The sequence below is a fragment of the Cyclopterus lumpus genome, chromosome 1 (genome assembly GCF_009769545.1).
Source record: "Cyclopterus lumpus isolate fCycLum1 chromosome 1, fCycLum1.pri, whole genome shotgun sequence".
Classification (NCBI taxonomy): Eukaryota; Metazoa; Chordata; class Actinopteri; order Perciformes; family Cyclopteridae; genus Cyclopterus; species Cyclopterus lumpus.
In genome coordinates, this window is record NC_046966.1 from 19760966 (window position 1) to 19780225 (window position 19260).

Here is a 19260-nt window from a genome sequence, read left to right on the forward strand (position 1 = left end):
GCTGCTCAGAGGACCGTCTTTACCGACATGTCCTTGTTTGTGCGTTTTAATCAGCGATTGGAAAATAACAGGTAGACCTTGTCTGTCCGTCTCTCGCACCCATAACCACCCGGGAGTGGAGCGCGAGAGAAGGAGAGCGTTAAGGGAACAAATGAAACCACAATAAACCCTCACTGACGCGTTCTGGTTGGCGTGGTTTTTTTCTTCTTCTTCTTCTCTTTCGGGAGGGGGGGTGGGTTCGGCCGACAGAACAGACCGACCGCCGGGGCACAACAGCCGGGTTCAGTCGCAACGTGTTTTGTTACTGAGTGTCACCGCAGTAGTCGCGCTGTGTGTTTTCTATGAGCCGGGGGCTGATTTCATGGGGCTGCAGTCAGCCAGCCTCGCCGCCTCCGGACAGCTGATCGCCGCGATTCACGCTCGGATTTAGACCCACCAGAGACGACATTGTGGATATGGAATGGTGCATGCCGCTGGGCCAAGTTTTCAGCCTCTGAAAAACACCGGAATCATGGACAGTCATCCGCTGTGAGTGCAACAATAACCACTGTGTGTGTGCGCGCGCGCGCGCGTGTGTGTGTTAGTATGTGTGCTGACGTTTCCCAGTCGCTGCTTGAGTGATGGTGCCGCATTGAGAGCGACAGCGGCCAGCCGGTGTGGCCGCTCACTGACCGGGGAGGACCGGGGAGGACCGGGACCGACACCGAGCCCGTCCGCAGCAGGCTGAGGGGGCAGAGGGGGTGTCTGTGGCTTTGTGATAATCCGATGATGTGTTGGGATTACAGAGGTGTTTTTGTTTATGGCAGAGGGGATGTGTGTCAACTGCTCTGTGTGTGTGTGTGTGTGTGTGTGTGTGCGCGTGTGTGTGTTTGTGACAGAAAACAAAGGCCACGTGATTTTGCAGCATGATTTATATGTAGGCCATATATATGTGTTGGATGTTTTATTGTGAAAGGGTGGTGGAAAGTAGCCTACATTTACAGTTTTCAGGTACTTTTCTTTAGTAATTTCTATTTCTGCAGTTGTTATAATATTTCAGAAATGTTGTCCTTTTTACTCCACTACATTTATATGACATAGTTGCCCCCTAGACTGAACTAGCTAACTTTATTTAAAGTAGTTCAAATCCAATTTGACCAACAACATCAGTAAATGCTATACTTGATTCATCAGTATTGACAATTTAATAATGTCATACATCATTTCATATCATTTTGTTTGTGTGCAGAACGAGTACTTTGATACTTTAATTAAATACATTTAACTGATGATACGTCTTCAATTTAAATAGGATTTTGAATGAGGGACTTTTATTCACAGGCTACTTTATGATGTTGAGGCTGCTTTATAATCAGGAGGCAGGTGATTGATGAATTAATCATTTGTTGGGGAGCTAAGGTACGACATCAAAGATGACCAGCCTGTATTATTGTGTTGGCCAAGTCAAAACCTGCTCAGAAGACCTTATTTATGAGTTTACTTTGAGCTCACATGGAACACATTCTGAGATAAAGTGGTGGTTTTGTTTAAATCGCCTCACATAAAAGCTGGGCCAGTTAGTATTATTCAAGCAGAGGATTACTTGTTGGGTTGGGTCTTTACTTGGAAGCAAAAGGGTACATAAACACTGCTAAGAGGGTTGGAGGTGGGTGGTAGCGCCAGTTTATTAGGTCCTGGCAGTTATTAGGTCTAGTGCAGTTTTAGTAATCGTAGTTTAGTAATCGATATTTAATGTCCGAGGAATGAGAGCGGGCTGAAAAAACAGTTTTCATGTATTTTCATGTGCCAAAAACCACATGGCTAGAAACTTCTAGAGGTGAATGTAATCTGGATGAATCGACACTTTCACTGTGAAGGAACCAAATCACAGCTGCAGATCGTCCTACAGTGATGACTCATAGGTTTCACGCCAGTCACAAAATGATCAATCATATCCCGGTTGACCTCCGAGTGTTGTGTTTGGTAATACGTCCTGTTTGTGTTAACGCTGATATTCATGCAGTGTGTACATCATTTTAGGCCCTAGTTGTGAAAAATACTTGTTTTTGATTGTCCGGTGTCAAGAACATCTCATACCTATATCTCCAACATATTTTTTTCTATACCTCCTTATGATTGTGAATGAGATACTGTGAGCGCTGCAAAAATAAAATGAAAACTCCAGGTCACCTCTATTACATTGAAATGGAGGCAGACATCTCAGAAGCAGATCTCTTAAAACATGGAAAAAACAAAACCATATGCACGGCTTACTGTTTCTGTCATTTGGTTTTGAAGGTTGATAAAGGTATATTAAACTAAGTGCACTGAAAGCAACAGTTTGTGTTAATTGCTAACAGTTAAACAGACCGGTCGCGGTTTAAACCGATGACAAACGTCAGAGACGGATGACAACCTGAACACGGCGTCTGATTCTTCTTGTGTGTGTGTGTGTATATGAAAGGTAACACACTCTAAAATGTCCTGCTGGAGAACATAACAACTATGTTTATCTGCTAGGACACCTCGTTGTGTATTACCCTTCCCTATATGTATGCCTGTATGTCATGACGCATGCCCTCGGTAATGTTGTGCGTCCCTCTCAGCTGCACCCGACTTTGTCCACACGCTCTGGACAAAGAAGAGGGCGTCGAGAGACCAGGTCCGGTCACGCTCAACCCTCGGCACATGAGGAAGGCGTTCAAAGTCATGAACGAGCTGCGCAGGTGACGCACGCCTTCTTCTCTTTTCACTTCCTCTGGGTGACTATTTCAAATGTGTAATCTCTCACCCCTCCAATGCCCACACAGCCAGAGCTTGTTGTGCGACGTGACCATAGTGGCGGAGGATGTAGAGATCTCTGCTCACAGGGTGGTTCTGGCTGCTGGGAGCCCGTACTTCCACGCTATGTTCACAGGTGAGGGACTCGCTGCCATTCATTCAAGGATCTTGTTTCACCTTGTGTTTTGAAGTTTTTTGTTGTTGTTGTTGTTGTCGCTATGTCCTCTATGATAATGGACGTCTACCAACAGGTGAGATGGCAGAGAGCCGGGCGAAGCGAGTGAGGATTAAGGAGATGGACGGTTGGACTCTGGGCCTGCTGGTCGACTACATCTACACAGCAGAGATACAAGTCACAGAGGATAACGTGCAGGTAAACACACACATTTACACTCGCATAAACACAAAGGACATTTTGACTTTAACACGGGTACGTTTGGCGGTTTTATGACAGTATTTGTTTGTCAGTTAGTAGATTTCACTGGTTGTAATCTACGACTCATTCGATTTAAAAAACGGATAACCAAAACTATCGGTTTGCACTTTGTGATTGATCCCTAACTGTTAATGTCCGGAAATGTATGAAATAATTTCAGTAAACAAAACTGTACTAGATTTCTTCTTTTACTTTTTGTTACTTCTACTTATTGAGCTTGCGTCCAGAATTGTACTGTACATTGCAAGCACCTATTTGGTTCACTTGATCATATGTTGAGCACCTTTAGCGAATCCTTTCAGCTCCTGCCTGGCCTTTGGGAAATTCGCTCTTTTGGAAAGTGTAAAGGATTAAAAACTAAACTAAAAGGAGCCCATGCGTTCTAACTGCTGTAATTTACAGTTTAGTTTGGAAAGAGAAGTCTCAACAAGGTGGTCATTCTTAGGGACTGAACCTGTGATCATCTGAAGTAAAGATGGTGTCACCTGTTTCATTTAATTAATCTGCATTGTAGTACATCCTACTTCATGCAGGATACTTGGTGTGTGTGTGTGTATGTATGTGTGTGTGTGCGCGTGTGTGTGTTTGACAGGCATTGCTGCCTGCAGCCGGCCTGCTCCAGCTAAACGAGGTGAAAAAGGCTTGTTGTGAGTTCTTGAGCTCTCAGCTTCATCCATCCAACTGTCTGGGGATACGAGCGTTCGCTGATCTACACGCCTGCTCTCAGCTGCTCACACAAGCCAACAGCTACGCAGGTTTGTGTGTGCAAATCTCTACTTGTTTTGTGTGGGTGTGAACGGCTCTTATTGCTCCACGGAAAGTAAGTAGTGTGTATCCTGGAGGATGTGGGACGGTGGCTGAGACGGATTGAGAACACGTTCAATTAATGACGATGTTGAGAGAAGAACAACAACAACAACAACAACAACAAAAGAAAAGATATGTTCATCTGCAGGGTAGTTATTTTCATTCCGTGCTTTTGCTGACAGAGCAACATTTCACCGAGGTGGTTGGGAGTGAAGAGTTCCTCAATTTGGGCATGGAGCAAGTGTCCAGCCTGATCGCCAGCGACAAGCTCACCATCCCCACAGAGGAGAAGGTACACACACATTCACTCCGCTCAATATACGCAGGTAGGACAGCACAACCAAACGGTCGTGCCCGATGTGCTTCACGTGTCTCTGCGTTGCTTCCCTGTGCAGGTGTTTGAGGCGGTGATAGCTTGGGTCAACCACGATAAAGATGTCCGGCAGGAACACTTGGCCCACCTGATGGAACACGTTCGCCTGCCGCTTCTCTCCAGAGAATACCTGGTGCAGGTATGAGCGGCCGCGTCTGGATTTTTTTTGTTTACGCTCTGAAACCGACTCGCTTTGCAAAAAGGAATGAGATCGGCTGAACTGCATCTTTTGTTTCCACCGTTGTTCACATGGTTTCATGCATGTGCAATTGGACAAGAATACTCCCCCTGGAGTCTAGACATTGGCGGTTGCAGTGATGAAGGGAGTTGCTGATCTGACATCTGACTGCAGTTGAGAGAGTAGAAGCTGTTTTAAAAATGTTGACAGCAACTATGTGATTGGCTTTGGGCAACCGTGGCAGAATCAGCCCACAGACAGCCGATGGAGTAGAAGCCGCGGAGACAGAGGGAGGGAGAGACTTCCTGAGCATTAGACCACAGCTAAGCAACAGTGTGTTGTCACACAGCCAGGCAACATGCTGTTGTCCAACTAGTATTTTTCTGCCGCTGGTGAAACTGGGTCGAGGAGGCAAAATAACGGAAGAAAAATAAATAAAAGAATTCCCAAACTGCCACTTATAATACTACTCGAAATGCTCTGCGTTCTTTATGTTGGGTAGTGTAGATATGAAACTATCAGCGGTTGGACATTTCCTTCTCTTGCACGAGTATGCATGCTGTAATTCTTATGTTTTGGCTCTGTTTTTAATGAGTTTACCTTTGATTAGCAGCTAACCACACTGAGGTTTGATCATTTTACATTAGTCTTTATGATGGGGAAAGTCGGGCAGTCGGACATCCCATCAAGGAAGAAGCTGATGCACTCCCCCCAAAGCATCACTGGATGTTATCTAATTTAGAGAAAGAACATTTAATCTCTTTGTACTATTAACCTTGTTCAGGTAAAAATTCTGAATTCATATACTAAGTGCCAATAAACACTAGATATGTCAGTAGAATCAGAACTAGTCTTGGTTTTGTGTTTATTTGCTTTGATCTTTAGTTTGTATAATTCTTCTGTGTCACAACATGCTGCAGCATTTAGTTCATCCGGTTGGCTGACCGGCTCCTCTCTCACTGTTTTGGTTGTGTTAGCGGGTGGAGGAGGAGTCTCTGATTAAGAACAGCAGTGCGTGTAAAGACTACCTCATCGAGGCCATGAAGTACCACCTGCTGCCAGCTGACCAGAGAGCTCTGATGAAAACTGCACGCACACGCATGAGGACTCCGGCCTGCTGTCCGAAGGTATTCACACAGCCTCTGCGACTCTTAGCTAACAAGGAAACAACAACAACAACAGTTGTGGTACAGTTCATCACGTCATGGCTCTGCTGTTCCGGTTCTGTGCAGGTGATGGTTGTGGTTGGAGGCCAGGCTCCCAAGGCCATCCGCAGTGTTGAATGTTACGACTTTGAGGAGCAGCGATGGTACCAGGTGGCCGAACTCCCGACCAGGAGGTGCAGAGCAGGTAGGAAAGCAGTAATGGCATCAACAACAACAACATGAATTGCATCGCAGTCAAAGAGCTGGATCCTCTGAAGAACGAGGTTCCATCAGAGCACCTGAACGCCACACTAAACCGTCACCTACGCCCCAAGTCACCAAACTGATGTTGCATTCAGGTGGTCTTTATCAGATAGTAAATATTCAATTAATAAAATCAGCAGGACTTTGCCCTCAAACAGCTGATCAAATGTACAGGACGGGTTGCACAATACATTTGCCAGTGTTATTAGCAAATAGCGTACAAGCTAAATATTTAATGTACTATATCTGAATTGCTTCAATAAATCTGGTGGGTCTTGTTCAAGCGATATATTTTCCAGCGACTGATGAAGACATGAACACAAATACCTTGTATTGGTCATGCCTCCAGATTTTATAAGTAGACAAGGTTCACCTGAACACATTTGTACAAAATTCAGCTCCACACAATAGAATGGAACTTGAATGTTAAAAAGAATATATGTCCTCCAAATTCAGATAAAAGAAGGCTGTATTTCTCTGCAGTGCATGGAACAAAGAGGTGGCCTTGTCGACCCATTATGATGTGTCGGACTGTGGTAACCTTTGACTTCAACATCAAGAAAAATGCTTTGATAGATATTGACACTGAAGTGTCCAGTGTGGATGGACTTGTGGTTTAGTGCCATTTACGATGGAAAAAAAAAAAATTAATTTATCCTCAAGAGGAAATTTACAAAAGAAAGTCTGACCATGTCCTAAATTAATCTAATTGCGATGAGTGGGCCTGATTTTGCAATTGCAATAGGATTGACCATATTAGTGGGAATGATCATTTTGACATCATTATTCTCATTTCCATTAAAAAACCTATTAGGATTATTATGGTGTGATTTTTCCAGGTTATCCTTACCAAACTAAATTGTTTTCTAAAGTCTGTAGATTATAATGTGGAGGCCATGACATCTCTGCTGCACAACAATATTTAATTCAAAATAGTATTTTGACCCATATTTCACCTTTTTAACAAACATTGCTCCTCCTGCGATTTAAAAAAAATTACAATAGGCCATATTGCAATATAGATAAATATTCTATTAATTGTGAAGCCAGCGCTCCCTTAACGACATTCCTACTCTTGAGGTTGCTTCAACATTGAGTGTTGTGTGGTTCCTGTGTGGTTGACTTCCAGGTGTGGTGTACGTGGGCGGGTGTGTGTATGCAGTCGGTGGATTCAACGGTTCTTTACGCGTCCGGACGGTCGACTGTTACGACCCGATGATGGACCGCTGGACGAGCGTGAGCAGCATGCAAGACCGGCGCTCAACACTCGGGGCCGCTGTGCTCAACGGACTCCTGTACGCCGTGGGGGGCTTCGACGGCAGCACAGGTACGGCTGTGTCACTGGGACATTAAAATAGTCTTTTTAGATGGCAGGGATCGGTGAGAGAGTTTGAGCTCAAGACATTAAATCCCGACAGGCCTTTTGCTTTTGTGTAACAGAAGGAAGTTGTATAATATGTGATTGTGCGCGGTGTTTTTTTGATACATTTGTGTGTGTGCGTGTGTTTGCAGGTCTGTCGACAATCGAGGCGTACAACGCGAAGACAGACGAGTGGTTCCATGTGTTGCCCATGAGTACCCGACGAAGCAGTGTCGGCGTGGGTGTTGTCAATGGTGAATACAACTCCCAGTTCAGTATTTTAGAAATAGATCGAAATAACACAACCGCTTTATAAACCATGCAACAGTCCTGCAATTAATACATTCTTTTTGCAAGCCCTTAACTTGTTTTTATTTTTATAAAAACTTCCCGAGGTGTTGCAGCCGGAGTTTGTATGGACAGAACCAGACTTGAAGCTTGATACAATAATGCATTATTTTTAGTCTATGAAACTGGAAAAACAAGTTGACCTTCATCAGCTAAGTATCATCAAACAAGCTATCGTACTTTATTTATATAGTTTTATTTAAAAACAGTTTACAGTAGGAACGGGAAAGACAAACAAGTATATAACCCACAAAGTAAAAGTTACTTAAGTTGGAAAATACCAAAAGAGGTATTGTTAAATTGCATTAAGCCTTTTCAACATTTTGATTTTTACAAACTTGTATTTACTGCAAGGCTACCATAATGTGTTTCTATTATTTTTAAGTTATGAATTGTGTGTGTTTCCTGTGTTATTTTTCAGGGATCCTGTATGGAGTTGGAGGCTATGATGGTGCGACCAGACAATGTCTGAGTACAGTGGAAGCTTACAACCCTAAAAGCAACGCATGGAGCTACAGTGCAGAGATGGGCACGAGACGCAGTGGAGCAGGTGTGTGTGTGTGTGTGTGTGTGTGTGTGTGTGTGTGTGTGTGTGTGTGTGTGTGTGTGTGTGTGTGTGTGTGTGTGTGTGTGTGTGTGTGTGTGTGTGTGTGTGTGTGTGTGTGTGTGTGTGTGTGTGTGTGTGTGTGTGTGTGTGTGTGTGTGTGTGTGTGTGTGTGTGTGTGTGTGTGTGTGTGTGTGTGTGTGTGTGTGTGTGTGTCACACAGATTGAGCCATCAAGACAAGATCCTTGTTGTACTCGGTGATGTAAATTCGCGATGAGACAGAAATGGTGACCAGGTGTTGTGTCTGGTGTCTTCCCTCAGGTGTCGGTGTGTTAAAAGGTTTACTGTATGCTGTGGGGGGTCATGATGGGCCACTGGTGAGGAAGAGCTGTGAAGTTTATGACCCGGCCTCGAACAGCTGGCGGCAGGTAGCTGACATGAACATGTGTCGACGCAACGCAGGTAATGCAGACAGTCTGTCCAGCAGAGCTCCTCAGGTGTGAGACGCTAGACGTATATTCATCTTCTGTGCGTGTGTGTGTGTGTTCAGGTATGTGTGCTGTGAACAACGTACTGTATGTGGTGGGAGGAGACGACGGCAGCTGCAATTTGGCCTCTGTGGAGTTCTACAATCCAAACTCGGACAAGTGGACTCTACTACCGACCTGCATGAGCACAGGACGCAGTTATGCAGGTGTGTAGAGAACGACCACATGCAGACATGATGCTGCAAACTTAACCTTCTGTATCCAAACCATGAGAGGTAACTTTTGAAAAAGGTTAGAAGTTTGCGGCCACGGCTCAGTTGTATTATTTTTCTATCAATCTTTTCATATCTTTATCAAAATCCATAATTGTTTACTGTTATGATACATTTAGATTAATTTTGTACACTTACAAATAATGCTTTTGGCTATAGCTCAATAATTTGTATCCTAACTCTGATAATTTCACATAAAACTGTCTAAAATAATGAAGGGATTAACTATTCCTACTTGTAACAGTTATAGCAATATCACCTATAGTATTGCTTTTATTTCCTTTCATTGTTTCACATGTATTCTTAACATATTACAACAGTTGCTACGTATGAAAATGATATTGCATGTGGCTAGAGCGATGCCCACATCTCACTCGTTGTTTTCGACCACAGGTGTGACTGTGATTGACAAGCCCTTATGACTGCTCTTGACACTTGCCACTGATTTGAAGCAGAACGTATTCTCCTGCTGAATACTGATCTTGGATCTGTCTACGATGCCGTTGCTTGGATGATGTTGGGCGGCATTGGCACAGGCACTGACGAAGACGAAGAAAAATGACAAGATTGTTGTTGAGGACGAAGATTTTTTTGCACTTACCTGAAAGGGGGAGCTGTAACAAACGGAGGGGAATCGAACCCGTGTTTGAATCCCCTCCCGGCAGGACTGCCGCTGGCGACTGGACAAAGCAGTTTGAAGCACCACTGCAGTGTCATTGAAACGCTGCTGATGTGAAACTACTAAGCTCCTTTAACATGAGTAATGTTAACATGAACCAGCTCTGAGAGAGACCACTGATCCAATATGGGAGAGGAAGGCCGAGAAGGACCATTTGGGACTGAAGTCTTTGTTTCTCCTTTTGTTTTTATTGTGTGTGTGTGTGTGTGTGTGTGTGTGTGTGTGTGTGTGTGTGTGTGTGTGTGTGTGTGTGTGTGTGTGTGTGTGTGTGTGTGTGTGTGTGTGTGTGTGTGTGTGTGTGTGTGTGTGTGTGTGTGTGTGCACGCCTGCATTTAAAGGTGCTCCTTTGCTTACACATGTGAGCATGTGCGTTTGTGTGCATCTGAGTCTCTGTGTGTGGTGACGCCTGGTCCGACGCCGCATGAACGCACTCTGTCTGACCTCTGACCTTTTTACAGTGTTGCAGTGTGGCTGTTCAAGAGTGCCTGAATGTCAAATTCCAGCCCCTCTCCTTCCCCGTTGTTATGCCTCAAGTACTGTTACTGGACAGGGCGCAACTGTTCCCGGGGATTACATTCGAGAACCCACTCCAGATCGATGATGATGTGTCGGTCGCGTCAGCCCGCATGAATTCAGAACGGCGACGCGAGAAGCATTTGCAGAAAATGTACATTTCTTCTTTAAAACAAACAAACAAAAAGTTGACTTTAACTGGAACACCTCCCTTCTGGCGGAGGAGAGGAGTCATCCATGTTGCCAAAAAACAGTGATAGGCCGAGGGAGAAGCTGTTTGAGATGAAAAACAGCTGGATGTATGTATCAGTGCTTTACTGTCACCCCGGCAGCCATCTTTGTTGTGGTTGTAGCCACTAATGACAACGACAGCCTGAACTCGCTGCATGGTCCCTAAACTCGAACCTCCTATCCTTCAACGGTTCCCTCTTCCTCCTTCGGTGTAGCAACCCTATTAACTTCTGCACACCCTGACGTACTATGAATGTGCCAATTTGAATATGTCTCTTCATTTCTGTCTCTTTACTACTTTTACTAATCTGTTCTCTCTTTCTGGAAAGTGACCAAACCTACTCTTGATTTTCTGTTCTTTCTCTTCCCTCTCCGCCTATATTGAAACAAATAACGCTATAATAGTAACTGGTATCGCTGTTTTCTTGTCAGTGTATTGAGGAATGTCATGTAGGCTTATGACTTTGAAAATGTTTCATTACTTGTTTTATATTATCATTAATAAATATGCTTCTTGTATTTAAAGCTGTGAAATGACATCATCTGTTTTTAAAACATTTGCCAAATCAGTAAAACGTTGAAACGGAATACGCGGGATGTGATATTTTGATAACAATACGGCGATTCACTCCTTACAATTTGTGGTGCACAGCTGTCGTTTTCATGCCCAGTTTCCCCCTTTTTTCGTAACTTTTCTGCCATTTTGCATTTATTCAGTTGAAATTCTTGTTATTGTGACGGTATTTTAGACAAAATTCAATATGTTGGCTTGTTTTGTTAAATAAAAAACAAACACGTTTTCCATTGGTGGAGAATAACTAGGTACATTTGCTCAAGTACTGTACATAAGTACAATTTTTTTTAATGTACTTTACTTGAAGAGTTTCATTGTAGGCTGCTTTCTATTTCTACTTCACTACATTTATATGACAGCTAATACTTACTTAGCAGGTTAAGATTTTACATGCGTACACTCACTGTATGATCATCTCATAGAATAATTAACTGACATTATATAAAGCAGTTAAAAGGATCTCTTATCAAAATGCAGCATTGCTAATGATAAAATATGTCGTGGTATATCACTGATAGATACTGTTCTGCTGCATACAAAGTACCGATACTTTTGAATCTTAAAGTACATTGTGCAGATAATATTTTCCATACTTTTACATAAGGAAGAATTTGAATGAAGGATTTTTTTCTTGTAATGCTTACGTTGTACTTGTAAGTTGTTATTCAGTGAGGTACTGTTACAGTACCGTGCTGAACTTTTAATTAAGGATTTGCATACTTGTTCCACCACTGGGGTTTTGTGGAGTGAAAAAGTGTTCAAGTATGATATTGGCTTTAGTGCTGAAAAAATGTAATTGATACTCAGCCGTCACAATTAAATGTTGAATATGGCAAGAACTGAAATACAACAAGGATGCACGTTGTGTGATTACATGTAGATACACTTACACTTGTAGAACAGAACATATAGTTTTATTTTCCAAATAATACTTAATTGGTGCTTTGATTGAATGTCATTTTATTTATATATATAGTTTAACTTTATACCACAGTGTATTTGTCTCAAAGTCATAACCAAAGGTGGCATTGGAGTCACAAACTCTATTAATATGAATTAGAGACGGAAGACTTTCATGTGTGACTCAAAGTTCTCCGGACCACCCCATCTCCCTCGTACACCTTGTTCAACACGGCAGAGGTTATGAAAAGCAGAGCTCGCCTCTGATTGGCTGCTGCTCTAGCAACATTCAGTCTCACTATCATCGCTCCATTCGCGCGGACCAATCAGCGAAGCCGCTTGCTCCCTCGACGTCAGTCTCCTCTCCTCTCGGCCAATCAGATTGTTCGATATGACTACTTCACGCGGCCGGCCGCTCCGGCTCAGGTAGACGGGACGCTCGGCTAAAAGGTGAGAGAACCGTCGTTGTTCACTGCAAAAGAGATATTTATTACATGTTTATTAGCAGCGATTGCTAACTTTACACCTGTTTATGTATTTGGGTGAAGAACAGAGGCAGATGTTGTGACATCTGAGGAACAACATGTCGGCCGGTTTCGTAATCCGAAACACACCAGTTGTTCATTAATAATAATCATGAAGTATTATTGAGACAATATCACCGGAGAGATGCAACGACATGTTGGTCCGCTCGTTACATTGAGGTGATTCAGTCTGTTCGATTGAATTTTTATGTCAGGATTTATTGATTTATATCGTATTTATTGTTGCCTTAAGCACTGCATCTTAGGCAACATTGTTATGGCATAGAGTATGTCTATTATTTTGCTTTTTTTGTGAGTTTAGTTGTGTGTATTTCAATCTAATATTTATTTATTTATAATATATTTAAGATCCGCAGTGGTTGAGTGTCACATTTACTCACAGAACCTATTGTCTCTTCATAAAATTTGATTCTTAATTGTAGATTAAACTATCCCTCATAGCTGTAATATTAAAATGCAGCAACTATGTCAATACACAAATAATAATCTAATCATGTAATATATAACTGTCAAACAGGACATTTTGCATTATATAAGTACTTTTACTTTTGATACTTTAAGAATATTTTGGTTCACTTAAGGTACATTTTATATGTAATATTTGTAAGTAAAAAAATGTATTGTAATTTGTACAACTGTATGATGACCAGAGGAGTTGAGATAAAGGAATAAGTTATTACACGGCCTACTTATGTACAGTACCACAAAGCGTCTGCATTTTTGGTGGAGTTCTGCTTCGATGCCCATAAGTTCAGTAGTGTTTGGTTATATTTTCAATCTATATGTATATTCATAGAATGTGTTATAAAAGTATTATTATCTATATAATGAATAGAAAGTATGTTTAAATGTGACAACATCTAAAACAAAAGCAGACTAACATGACTGAGAATATTATTTGTCCGGCTGATATGGGTCCCGTCTGAGAGCTGCACATGTAACGTAGTGTCCCTGTTTTTCAGTCTTCTCTCCACACCTGCACTCACCCTGCATTGTCCATCATGGAGGTGAACGGCACGGTAGACATCTTGAGCTCCGCTTACCTGGCGGTGGAGTACGTAGATGCGGTTTTGCCAGAAAACCCCTTCCAGCCCTCCATGAAACACGCCTGGGGCTACATGCTGGACAACTACACCAAGTTTCAGATTGCCACCTGGGGGTCGCTCATCGTCCACGAGCTCATCTACTTCCTGTTCTGCCTGCCGGGTTTCCTCTTCCAGTTCATGCCCTTCATGCAGAAATACAAGATCCAACAGGTGTGTTTGGTTGTCAAGAGTCTATTTGTTGAATCTAAGATGACATTTCTGTTGTTGTGCTCCCCGTAACACCTGTTAACAGACTGTGTGTGTGTGTGTGTGTGTGTGTGTGTGTGTGTGTGTGTGTGTGTGCGCAGGACAAGCCAGAGACCTGGGAGAAACAGTGGACATGTTTCAAGATGCTGCTGTTCAACCACTTCTGTATCCAGCTGCCGTTGATCTGTGGGACTTACTACTTCACTGAATTCTTCAACATCCCTTATGACTGGGACTCAATGCCACGCTGGTCAGTTGAAGGACAATGAATCACGCCCGCATGCGTCATATTCAAACCACCCTAGATATTTGAACAATGTTCCACAAGTCCATTTGCAAATGTCAGGGTGTGGATGCTGCTTAAACTCAGCAATTAATACTCTTGTGAAGTGCTTATTGCATGGGTGACTCTTTTTTTTTTTTAAACAATCCAAGGCACAAATGCCTTTTATTCTACATGGTAACATGTATATTTCCTCTCCTTTCTATTTGATGATTTAATGATGCATCACTTCCTACTTTGGATCAATAGGCTTGCACATTGACAGAGATCCGCCCTCATACTCTTATTTTTCTTGCCCATACAGGATAATTTGTGGGATAAAAAATATTTTTTTTTCTAGAATGTACATATTACAGTTACATATGTTGCCGCTCGTCTGAGGACCTTCAGTCAAATCTGTGAGTTGCGATAACTGGGTCTTCTCGTCTTCTCCTCCAGGCCGTACGTCCTCGCTCAGTGCTTGGGCTGCGCCATCGTCGAAGACACCTGGCACTACTTCCTCCATCGGCTGCTGCATCACCGCAGGATCTACAAATACATCCACAAAGTCCACCACGAGTTCACCGTGAGTAAAACGCACACATGTGATAAGATAAATGAAGACAAACACAAAACTCTTTACTGACAAGTTACTTATTAATGAGCCCCTCCCACGTGGAAAAGTGACCACGCGCGCACACACACACACACACACACACACACACACACACACACATACACACACAGACGTCTTCATCACAGTGTCTCCGCTGTCCTTCAGGCTCCATTCGGCATGCAGGCAGAATACGCTCATCCTGCTGAGACTCTCATCCTGGGAGCTGGTTTCTTCATCGGCATCATGATCTTCTGCAACCACGTGTTCTTCCTGTGGGCCTGGGTGTCCTTCCGCCTGCTGGAGACCATCGATGTCCACAGGTAGGACACATTTCCAGCGTGATTTTGTCTTCTGCTGCCCTCTTTGCAGGAGAGCTTTGTTAGAATGTTTATTACTATGACTCTCAAAGGAGTATTGGGAGTGTTTTGGAGGAAAAGCAGCAGTTACATCACTGATTATCATCGTTTAAATCTGTCAGTAATAATAAGGTCGACCACTAGATGGCCACAGAGGGCACCAGATCATATTATCAGGTCACATGGAACTCCATACACATTTATATGTTGCTATTCTTCTTGAGCTAATTGTGATTTGCGATAGTTAGATTTTAAGTCGCAATAAATTTAATTTTAAAAAATCGAATTTTATTTATATTTTTACTCTGATTTTGATTTCTTAAATGACAACTTGCTTTTAGAAAAAAATACAAATCAAAAAAATATTATTGTATGTTAAATAACCTGCTGATTCTAAATGACACTTTCTTTGATGGCAATTTTCGTCATTGAAATATAATAGAATGCTCATTTAATCACAGAAAATGAGAGAGGTAAAGTAAAAGGGATTTAGAGTTTCATAAACAATTCCTCCATTTTTCCAAACTGCCTCAACACCATTGTAGTATCTTAATCATTTAGCTTTGTTTGCCTTATTTAAATTAGGCCAAATAAAACAATGCTTGTGACAAAAATCTGACTGCCAACAATACAGCAGTATTACATAAAAGAGGACAAAGTCACCAATTATAATTGTTTGTGGAAATATATGCAGTGCAATGAAAAAAAAAATGTTTTTTTTAATCGAAAACATTGACTCTTAATATCTGAGACATTTCTTTGATTGACCCCCCCCCCCCCCCCCCCCCCTCCTCTCAGTGGTTATGACATCCCTCTGAACCCGCTCCACCTCATCCCGTTCTACGGCGGCACGCGCTTCCACGACTTCCACCACATGAACTTCGTCGGCAACTACGCCTCCACCTTCACGTGGTGGGACAAGCTGCTGAAGACGGACAACCAGTACAACACGTACATGCAGAAACAGGGAGACAAGAAGGAGCAGTAGACCCCGCTGGGCCTCTGTTCTTACACTGGCTTGTTTTGTCAGGAGCAGCGACTAGGACACACACACACACACACACACACACACACACACACAGCTGCTTTTCCACACACACACACACACACACACACACACACACACACTAAAAGTGTACTGATTCTGAATCGGACTGCGTGTTGACTTCAGTGTGTCTTCTGTGCCTTAGTATTTGCTGTCTGCTTCTGTCGACAGCTGCCAGCTGAATAAAAAAAACATCAACATCCTCATTTTGATTTGTCACTCTGCTTGGTCATTGTATGAAGAAGTTTGGACCACATGACTTTCTTGCGAAATACTTGCGTGTACCGCAGAATGTGTGAGCACTTTAGCGCTTCCTCTTGAAATAAACTGAGTCGGAGAGTAACCTGGCGTTACAACATTTTGATGAAAAGGGATTGACTCTGAGAGACTTCCAGGTTCTTCCAGCTTGTTTTGTTTTAAAACTGTACAAAATGAATAAATGCTGTCATGATTTTTTACAAAAAGAAGCCTTGAATATGTTTTGGTTTTCTGTTTTTTTATCATAATAATGTAAACTACTTTGGTTGTGTTTTGAATTTGATCTGAAAAGACACGTCATGCTTTTTAGATCGCATACAGAGTTTATGTTTGTATGTTTTCTTTCGTATAGTTGAAAGAAAACATACAAAATACACATTTCACCTGTAGTGTCTTTCAAAATGTATAGAGCTTTTAAAAATAATAATAATTTGACTCAGAAATATCCACTTCAGTAACACTTACATAGACCAAACTTTCCACAGAGGGTGTTTGTTCATAGATCATTGTATTACTGAAAACATTGATATTGTTTTATGACAGTATTTTGGGATTTATGGAGTGGTACAAAGAGATATCCCACATTCTCTCTGTTAAAACCTTTGACTAATATATCAACAACATGAAACAATATTTTGTAACCTTTCTTTATACAATATTCAGATTTCTGTACTGGAAATCTATGCAACTTAAAACATATTTGATAAGATAATTCCTCAATTGAGTATTTAACACACACATTTTCAAAGAAACTGTAGTTACAAATACAATTGCCTTAATGAACTGGGGGAGTTTCATGATATCTCTCTATATATGTTTCCATATTCACCTGTAGCGTCTCCTCTTAACAAGATATTGTTAATTATTAACACATTTCTACACAGGACTCAGTAACTGCCTAAGCTCAGACATGTCTGTGATTAACATCACAGATCTGCATCTTCTCTGCTACTCTCTTGTAGACAAGTGTGGGATGATGGAGGAGGTGGGCGATACTGTCGGTTCCCTTCTTCTCCTCTCTGCTGCACCGTGGACACGCCCCTACTGCCGCGTCAAGTCAGCTGGCAGCAGCAGCTACCAAACCGGAAGTGAGACAGTTTCATACACATTCATGTTTCGTGCCAAACACAAGTTAATAATGAGTCCCACACACTCTGAAACACATTTTTTTAATAAATCAGTCAAATGAATGAGTTTGTTATATAATAGTAACAAGGTTGCATGCTTTGTTTTCCAGCAGCAGAATCGATTTTTGAGATTTATTTTTTTCTCGAGATGTATTTACTTTGGGGGTCTTTAATATAAATACTCCAAATAACAACTCTTTGGGATTACAAGAGGATTTCAACTGAAAATGACTTGCATTATACTATGTGATGCATGAGAAATAAAACAATTGTGAAAACCACCATCACACTATCCCTGTGCCCAAGGTGACATCTTCACATTGCTTGCTTTGTCTGACCAACAGTCCAAATTAAAGGTATTTATGTTCTTAAAACACAGAGATCAATAATACAAAACAAAAATAAGCAATACACCTTAAAATGTGCTAAGTTGGAACAAGCTGGTCTTCAGCATTTTTGATTTCTTAAATACCTGATTGATTGAAAACTGAAAATCTTTAGTTCAAACTCATTAATTGAATATTGATGGAATAGTGAATACAACTGTTTTTATAAAGGTCATCGCTATATGTTATTTCCTCCAGCTTATTTTCACAATAATATAACTTATTGCATGTCAGATTTATTTCATTCCAACCAGTTTTTATTTTAAACTGTTTTTAAAAGTTTGCTGCATGTTTTCCACAATTACCCCTTTTTTTCTTTTCATGATGCCAATTATTCCCACAGCCTTTGTCATCTTTTCAAGATGAACAGAGCAGATTGTGTGTTTCACTAGTGGTGGAATTAAATGCTATTGTGACAGAAGCAGGAAGTGTTAACAATTAATTGGGCTATTTCACATTTAAGGGTCATACATTTCGTCTATTTCGTAAGTTAAAAAATATATATTTATTTATTCATATTGAACACTTAAGGTATATTTCACATTTACACTCTTTTCTACTTTTCAACAAGTTCCCTCGGGATAAATAAAGTTATGAGCGTATCTTTAATGTTGCCTTTGAAAAAGTCTTTATTTTGAAGCGTGTGACCGGATGTGTCAATGTTCCGTCCTCCTTGACTGTGGAGGGAGTCTGCGCTCAGGTAGCGCAGCGCATCACAGACGGAGAGAGGGAGAGAGGCAGCAGCAGCAGCACCAGAGTGAGATATATTTATAGCCTACAGCGAGGCTGCAGCACACAGATCAGACTTGCTATCGAGCCGCGGGCAGGGACACGGACGGGGCTTAGCGGAAAAGAGGACGCGTCGAAATGAAGCAGTTCACGTCGGTACTTTTATTCGGGGCCGCAGTGGTCGCCCTGGTCAGCGCAGCCGGCACCGAGGGGGAGATCTCCTTCGAGTACCACCGCTACGAGGAGCTGAGGAAGGCGCTGGTGTCGGTGTGGCTGCAGTGTCCGACCATCAGCCGCATCTACACCATCGGGGAGAGCTTTGAGGGCCGCGAGCTGCTGGTGCTGGAGATGTCCGACAACCCCGGGACACACGAGCCTGGTCAGTTTTACGCATACAAAAAAAAAAGAAAAAAGAAAAAAGAAAGTCTGCTTCATAATGCGGTGAATGTGCCCCCCCCCCCCCCCCCCCTCTCTCCCTCCACCACCTCCCTCCCCACTGCCTCTCCCTCTCCTTCATTGTAGGAACCCATCACCTCACGTCGTGATAACACAAACACATCACGCACTATTGCGCATACGGCCGCCTGCTGATGCGCTTGTTTTTGCATGTGAGGGTTTGTTCAGGGAACGACCCGTGGTGACTGACGGGTGGCTTCACTGACCGGAGGACAGTGCAGGAGGAGCGCAGGTGTGCGCACGGGGTGGGTGGAGGGGTGGGGGGGGGGGGGGCTGCTGCTGCATCACTTCAGAGGAAGCTAGATGATAGATTGT

The 19260-nt window shown here is 42.4% G+C and overlaps 3 protein-coding genes across 4 annotated transcripts in view; all 3 read left to right on the top strand.

Annotated features, from left to right (window-relative positions):
• Positions 1-19260, top strand: part of klhl2 (kelch-like family member 2) — a 24337-nt gene continuing 5077 nt past the window's right edge. The window contains exons 1-15 of one of the 2 annotated variants that reach the window (XM_034531433.1): positions 1-528; positions 2586-2705; positions 2790-2896; positions 3012-3133; positions 3789-3951; positions 4186-4295; positions 4399-4515; positions 5532-5681; positions 5787-5904; positions 7093-7290; positions 7476-7577; positions 8093-8221; positions 8538-8678; positions 8767-8910; positions 9370-10924. In XM_034531433.1, the coding sequence (XP_034387324.1) occupies positions 461-528; positions 2586-2705; positions 2790-2896; positions 3012-3133; positions 3789-3951; positions 4186-4295; positions 4399-4515; positions 5532-5681; positions 5787-5904; positions 7093-7290; positions 7476-7577; positions 8093-8221; positions 8538-8678; positions 8767-8910; positions 9370-9398 (1818 nt within the window). In that variant the 5' untranslated portion in view covers positions 1-460 and the 3' untranslated portion in view covers positions 9399-10924. The other variant, XM_034531442.1, reaches the window with a different exon arrangement.
• Positions 12211-16456, top strand: msmo1 (methylsterol monooxygenase 1). The gene is made up of 6 exons (XM_034531465.1): positions 12211-12323; positions 13381-13674; positions 13812-13960; positions 14432-14558; positions 14754-14908; positions 15743-16456. The coding sequence occupies exons 2-6, from the start codon at positions 13420-13422 to the stop codon at positions 15930-15932; spliced, it is 876 nt and encodes a 291-aa protein (XP_034387356.1). The 5' UTR covers positions 12211-12323; positions 13381-13419; the 3' UTR covers positions 15933-16456.
• Positions 18458-19260, top strand: part of cpe (carboxypeptidase E) — a 13539-nt gene continuing 12736 nt past the window's right edge. Inside the window, exon 1 of the mRNA XM_034531454.1 lies at positions 18458-18868. Coding sequence (XP_034387345.1) covers positions 18628-18868 — 241 coding nt within the window. The 5' untranslated portion in view covers positions 18458-18627. The remainder of the gene's footprint in view (positions 18869-19260) is intronic.